This window comes from Podarcis pityusensis (genome assembly GCF_964106645.2).
Source record: "Podarcis pityusensis genome assembly, chromosome: 13".
Taxonomy (NCBI): Eukaryota; Metazoa; Chordata; class Lepidosauria; order Squamata; family Lacertidae; genus Podarcis; species Podarcis pityusensis.
The window spans coordinates 47407757-47414695 of NC_138038.1; the positions used below are offsets into that span (position 1 = coordinate 47407757).

At 40.3% G+C, this 6939-nt stretch overlaps 1 protein-coding gene across 4 annotated transcripts in view; it reads right to left on the reverse strand.

The window, feature by feature from the left end:
• Positions 1-3654, reverse strand: part of LOC308461694 (extracellular calcium-sensing receptor-like) — a 47424-nt gene extending 43770 nt beyond the window's left edge. For 3 of the 4 annotated variants that reach the window (XR_013978942.1, XM_080978825.1, XM_080978826.1), the window contains exons 1-3: positions 2962-3654; positions 1909-2150; positions 13-139 (exon numbers count right to left, since the gene is read on the reverse strand). Coding sequence is in view for 3 of the 4 variants with exons in the window: in XM_080978825.1 (XP_080834951.1) it covers positions 13-139; positions 1909-2150; positions 2962-3642 (1050 nt within the window). In the remaining variant the exon portion in view is untranslated. The remainder of the gene's footprint in view (positions 1-12; positions 140-1908; positions 2151-2961) is intronic. The other variant, XM_080978827.1, reaches the window with a different exon arrangement.
• Between the last annotated feature and the right edge of the window lie 3285 nt (positions 3655-6939).

Genomic DNA, 6939 nt, shown 5'->3' on the forward strand with positions numbered 1-6939 from the left:
TTCATAACATACCACTCTGGTTTGAAATCTTCCCTTCTGGGCATGGGACACAATCATAGCAGCAAAATTTCCCCTCTTCCTTCCTTTTCTTCTGATTGCCAGGGTGACAGTAGTCATTGCACACAGAAATAGGCACCACCTGTCCACAAACAGAGAAGATGTTTTAAAATAATAGTATAAAAAGTTCTGCTGTTCAAAGAAATTACGTAAATACTCAGTAATGCACCCTAAATGGCCTCGGCCCAGTATACCGGAAGAAGCTTTTCCACCTGCATCGTTCTGCCCGGACACTGAGGTCCAGTTCCAACGGCCTTCTGGCGTTTCCCCCTCACCGCGAGGTGTGAGGTTACAGGGAACCAGGCAGAGGGCCTTCTGGTGGTGCTGCCTGGTGGAACGCCCTCCCATTAGATGTCAAGGAAATTAGCAACTATCTGACTTTTAAAAGACCAGATGTCTGACCAGAAGTCAGCCCTGTTTAGGGAAGTTTTTAATGTTTGATGTTTTATTCTGTTTTTAATCTGTTGGGAGCCGCCCAGAGTGGCTGGGGAAACCAGCTATAAATAAATTATTATTATTATTATTATCATCATCATCACCACCACCATCATCAGGATATAGCCTTGATATTGCCCTCTTCCTCTTCAGGGGTAACGAACTTTTCCCCAGTGGTCATACGCAAAAATGTGGGGTTTGCATACTAACTGCAAAATTGGACAATGAATGTAATGCTTACCTTTGTAACTTGCAATGCAGCTAAGTACACATGCATACACCAATGAGAGGGGGCATGACCTGGTAGGTATTTGAGGACCAAACAGATCTGGTCTGCATTAGCCTCTGGTACTGAGGTTTTCCACACACAATGTCAGAAAGTGTAGCTTCAAGCCCTGCCTGGATATGCAAGGGACTGACATTCTTTCCCCATTCAAAGCTTTGTTCTGGTGACCACAACCCAGTAGAAATTGTGATGGCCAACTTGTGGCATCATAACAATTTTGTTCTGAAATTTGTAGAACCCTCCCATATTTAAGAAAGACACAACACCAACACTTCACCTGCCAAAAATACAGCATTGTTTTGGCAAGGCAAAATGTTGCATCTGAATTTTGGATGTGAAGGGCAGTAAGATTCTTTAGGTAAAGGTAAAGGTAAAGGACCCCTGGATGGTTAAGTTCAGTCAAGGTGCCTATGGGGTGCAGCAGTCATCTCACTTCAGAGCGCATGGAAACGCCGTTTACCTTCCCGTCACAGTGGTACCTATTTATCTAAGAATGCAGGTGGTGCTGTTGTCTAAACCAAAGAGCCTCTTTGTGCTTGCTAATCAGGAAGTTGGCAGTTCAAATCCATGTGATGGGGTGAGCTCCCATTGCTTTGTCCCAGCTTCTTCCAACCTAGCAGTTCAAAAGCATACCAGTGCAAGTAAATGAATAGATACTGCTGTGGTGGGAAGGTGAACAGCATTTCTGTGTGCTCTGGCACTTGTCACGTTCCTCCATGCACCTGTAGCAGTTTAGTCAGACTGGCCAAATGAGTCAGAAAGCTGTCTTTGGCTCCCTTGGCCTGCAGCAAGATGAGTGCCCCACCCTGTATTTGCCTTTGACTGGACTTAACCTTCCAGGGGTCCTTTATCCTTACCTTTTCACCTATTTATCTATTGCGCTGGCATGCTTTCGAACAGCTAGGTTGGCAGAAGCTGGAACGGAGCAACAGGAGCTCACCCCGTCATGGGGATTCAAACTGCTGACCTTCCAACTGGCAAGCCCAAGAGGCTCAGTGGTTCAGACCACAGTGCTGCCTGCGTCCCCTTTCATGGTCCTATCCAGTAGAAACAGAAATGATTGTACAGAAAAGGGGGTTTTCATGTACCCAAATGACGCATCCGGAAAATGAAGGGAAGCCAAAGAATACCCTAGAATCCAAACCTGGTGAATATCATTGTACCACACAATCATGTCCTCATGAATGATGAATTCTTTTCCTTCAAGAGCCTCAGGATCCACCCATCCAACTTTCACTTGACGGAAGGACTTGTTTGGGAATGTGACAAAATTCATGATGTCAAATCCACCCCCTATTTCTCTTTTATCATTAAATGAAACTGTTTCTTTAGCTGAGTTATTAAAATAAATTCTTTGAAGAAAAGAGTGGAGCTAATTGAGAGAGAAAGAGACAGCATAATAACTTAGTGAACATTTACAAAAACCCACCCTAACCAATATTGTTTAAATAGCTTCATCCAACAAAGATCAATACATAAAGCTATTTTGCAACAACCAAGGAAAATATATATGCTGCAAATGTAAAATGTTTTAAACATTGGTTGAAAACTAAAAATAAAAATTAAAAATCCAGGCCCAATATACTCAGAAAACTTCATCTGTGAATGAAAAATACAACACTATTGCGGGCATTCAATACTAGTTCTACTCATAGTAGAACTCTTGAATTTAATGGACATAACTAAATTAAGTTTGTTAACTTTACTGGGTCTACTCTGAGTAGGACAATTCCAAAATATCAGATGCTCACAATAACTCAGAGTAGGACTTTCATTGGGGCTCCCCGTGTTCTGTACAACAATATTATTGTTAAGTTACTGCGTCCATTATCTGTACTTTCTGGAAATGAGTCAAGGCATTCTTATTTTCCATGTGATTTTCCAGATTGATGAAAAGATCTCTGCCTAGGTGTTCATTTTCTGTTGTTTTTAAGCCTTAACTCTGCTTTTCTTCTTCAAATTTAAAAATCATTGTAGCTTTTTTTTCTTTAAATGATCATCTTGGGAAGGCAGTGCACAAATCCATTATTATTATTATTATTATTATTATTATTATTATTATTATCATTATTATTATCATCATCATCATCATTACATTAGTTAGTTGTGAGTGGCTATCCATATGTAGTGGCGCCTTGCACAAATTAGTTCATTGAAATAAGGTTTCCTTTCCATGACATTACCTGCCAAGGCTGTGGCTCTTGAAGTTCAAATCTTTTATAGCGCAACATTATCCGGTCCTTCATTCTAGTAGAGTAAATGGCTTGCAAAGCATGAGCCACAACGTAGACAGCATTGTAGATACTGTAGCTGTGGCCAGCCACACTCATTTCAAACAGTGGCTCAGGAAGGCTCTCCAATCTCTCCTCACCAGTACATGTTTCATTTACTTTGGTTGGCTCATGAAGAGTTGGAAATGTACAGTCAAATGCTTGCTCCCAGAAGTCCTTGAGGAAACCATTTCCTGAGGTCCAGTAAGGCTTTGCAACTTGAAGAAAATGCTTGAATCCTGTAAGTTCTTTTGAATGACTTGAGAACGCAATGGTGCCTTGAAAGAACTGGAGATCCCATCCTCTTTGAAAGCCTACTAATACAAAATCAGTCTGGGTTGTCAAGATCCACACTTTTCTTAACGACATGATTTCATTATTTATAGGATCCCGCATAACTATAATTACTGTCAGCCACGTCAGTGTCAAAGATTCTCCATAAATGATAAATGTACTGGCTTTATCATCTGTGAATGGTATATAAATATTTGAGGCTAGGTCAAGAACATCACCAATTTCATTGTAATGGGGTACGTGTGGGATTTGCCGTGTGAAGGCTGAGCAGATTCCATTCTGGTAAAACAAGGACTCCATTGTCCGTAAGAAATGTTCTCCACTGTTATCATTCACAGTAAAGAGTCCAATCCATGTCCATCCAAAATGCTTCAACAATGTGATAATCCCCATGTACTCTTGGGTTTCATTGGGCACCATGTGGTACAAAGACGTAACCTGTCTTTTATCGCTCTCCTTTGAAGGAAATGAACCATATGTCAGCTAAAAATAAATGATGAAATAGGGTAGAGATGTGTTAGGGCTGTTATATGTGAGAATGTGCTTGTTTGTCAATGAAATATTTCTTGAAGTTGTTTGTAGGTTCTGTGAGTATTATACTAGGAGTATTTCAGCTAAACTTTCTAGAGATATGGAAACAGTATACCATTTCTAGGAATTGTCATCCCTCAGGAATTGTAGAGGGAGTGGTTTCTTCAATTCCACTTTTTATCAACAGTTGTTCAGATATTGTATTCAGGGATCAATGGAACCCCAAACCCCAATAACTCACAGTCCCTCAATATGAACCTTTTTTGCTTCCATCTGCAGCATAGGAATGGCAGACAAATGACACAGGAACAGTGTTATTTATGGAAATTCCCATGTCTCCAATACATTCCTACCTGTGGAATGCTGTACAAGTCTAAGATGTCTGCCATATGGAAAGACGTGTCAGAGCCAAGTCCTCCGATGATGGCTATGAGGTTTTTCTGGGTGTCACATTTGTAGTTGGGGACAAATCTATGCAACTTGAAGAGCAGACCTAGAGTGCTACAATAGGTCATCCTTGCATCATAGTAGCTGTCATGGATGTGGAACCCAAGTGTGACATTGGGTAAGATCTTTGGATTCTCATTGATCTCTCTCACAGCAAATGCCACAGCAATGGTGTGCTGGTAGAATTTTGTCAGCATTCTGCAAACAAAGCAATTTAATTTACCATTTCAGAAGAAAAGTTTACAATGCAGACACCTGCAGCTAACAGACACCTTCCTCCTTAGAACACATATAATATAGGCTGCATGAGTGCATTTATATTCTGCATAGTATTTTGACACCTCTTGGAGTCTGACTTTCTGCTGCAAACCACAATCCCCTGGAAACAAGTGGGGTTTACTCAGGAATAGGCATATATGGAACTGCATCATATTTGTTACACTTATTCCCATTTATTCACAATAAATTAATCTGACTTTAAAAAAAGACCCATTCATTTTAGTGGGAGGAAACTTACAGTGCAAGCCTATTAATTTTAAATCAGATGACCTATGATGATGGATAAGTAATATGTAAGATGGCAGTTTTAGTCTGAATACAATCCTTAATCTTTAAGGTACCAGAAGGTTCTTCCCTTGTTTTTGGTTAATGATTGGCTATTGAGTGATAGCAATTAATTTCAATGGTTCTACTCTGAATACCACCCAGTGTTTATGTTTCTCCCTTCAATTTTTTGTTACTAGCTGCTTGGGTTCAAGAAACATGAAGTGTGTGTCTGTGTGTGTGCAACAAATAAGCATCCTGCAAAATATCTAAGAATGATGCACAAAAATCACCGTGTGTGCGCGCGCACACACACACACAGAGAGAGAGAGAGAGAGAGAGAGAGAGAGAGAGAGAAATGAAGTTTCTACTGTCACCTTGAAGACTAATGAACCTAATATGGATACGCTTTTGTTGATTACAATCAATTTCATTAGTTCCAAGAAGTGTTACTCTCAGATATCTCTCCTTGTTTTAGTTTACTACTAAAAATCAGCTTCTAGTTGACTTTCAAAGCATAACGCAGTACACTAAAAAAAAGCAATTAAGCTCAATAAACACAACAACAACAACAATGAAATATCAGCAGTATAAATACACTAAATGCCTGAGAATATACTGAAATAAAGTCCATATGTACTGCCTGAAAGCTTAGCAGAATGCACAAAATTCAAAATGTGATTGAGAATGAGGAGCTGGCCAACAGGAATGCTGTCAGTTATCAAGACAATTCCCCTGTGAACTGACCAAGCCTAGAAGATGGAGAGTGGGGATTGATCCTTACTGTGGAACCTCAAACATTTTCTGCGAAGGGTGCTCCTTGAAAAGAATTTCAGAGAAAACGTAAAATATCTGAGAAGTAATTGCACCAATGATGAGGTCACCTGGCTGGTACCACTCATGGGGAACAAGGAGAAGATTGGTCACATCATCTAGTCTGCACACCATAGGAGGAAGCAGAAACAGCAACACCAATAGTGGCAACATACTGTCAACAAAGTTTCACTCTAAATACAGTCCTTCCTTTCCCCATCCATACCACCTGCCTTAGTTAAATAGGTTTTGTTGAATGATGTCTGACTGTGTCAATACAGCTGCAGAAGAATCATTTATCAGTTGTATTTTTACTATTAAATGATTGACTCTGAACATCTTGATTAACTGCTGAGATTACAAACACTTTGATATGACATCTGACCAGTATTATAGGGGTGCGCAGAAGAAACATCAGGAAGGCTGCTAACAAAGCTCTGTCTGCCTTATGCTCCTATGTCCAAGGGGGATTATTTATAAGCACTTTCAGGCTTACTTGTTGATTGTTTCATGATGCCTTCTGGGCAGTCTCTTGGGCTATGCCCATTTTTTGTGATTTAGATAATTGCAGGGGGAGAAAATCACTTATTCAGAGATTGGATCCTGAGTGGCCCTTTTGAGAGAAAACATGTTGGTCCATATGCCACCTCTGTTCTTTAGTGGCGCAGAAAGTTGTGGATTGGTTACAATTTTCTCCAAAGGGCAAATGCCAAAGGGAAAGTCAGAGTGAGGCCATTTTCTTTGGAAAAACAAAGCATTGCTAAATGCTAAAAATAATGTCTACAGAGGTACCTCGGCTTAAGAATTTAATTCATTCTGGAGGTCCATTCTTAACCTGAAACTGTTCTTAACCTGAGGTACCACTTTAGCTAATGGGGCCTCCCACTGCTGCCGCCATGCCGCCGCTGCACAATTTCTGTTCTCATCCTGAAGCAAAGTTCTTAATCCAAGGTAACATTTCTGGGTTAGTGGAGTCTGTAACCTGAAGCGTATGTAACCCGAGGTACCACTATATATATATGGTGGTACCTCGGGTTACATACATATATGAAGAAAAAGTAGTTGAGGTTTTAAAAAGACTTCCAAACATTCCCATTGTACGTTATCTGTTTTCAGTCTGTAACCTGAAGCGTCTGTAACCTGAAGTGTCTGTAACCCGAGGTACAACTGTACTGCCAAAGCCATGTTCAGCTACAATTCATCCATGCAACAAATCACTGGCTAAAAAAAGTATGGAATTGACTATAGGGGGTAAAATTGTAG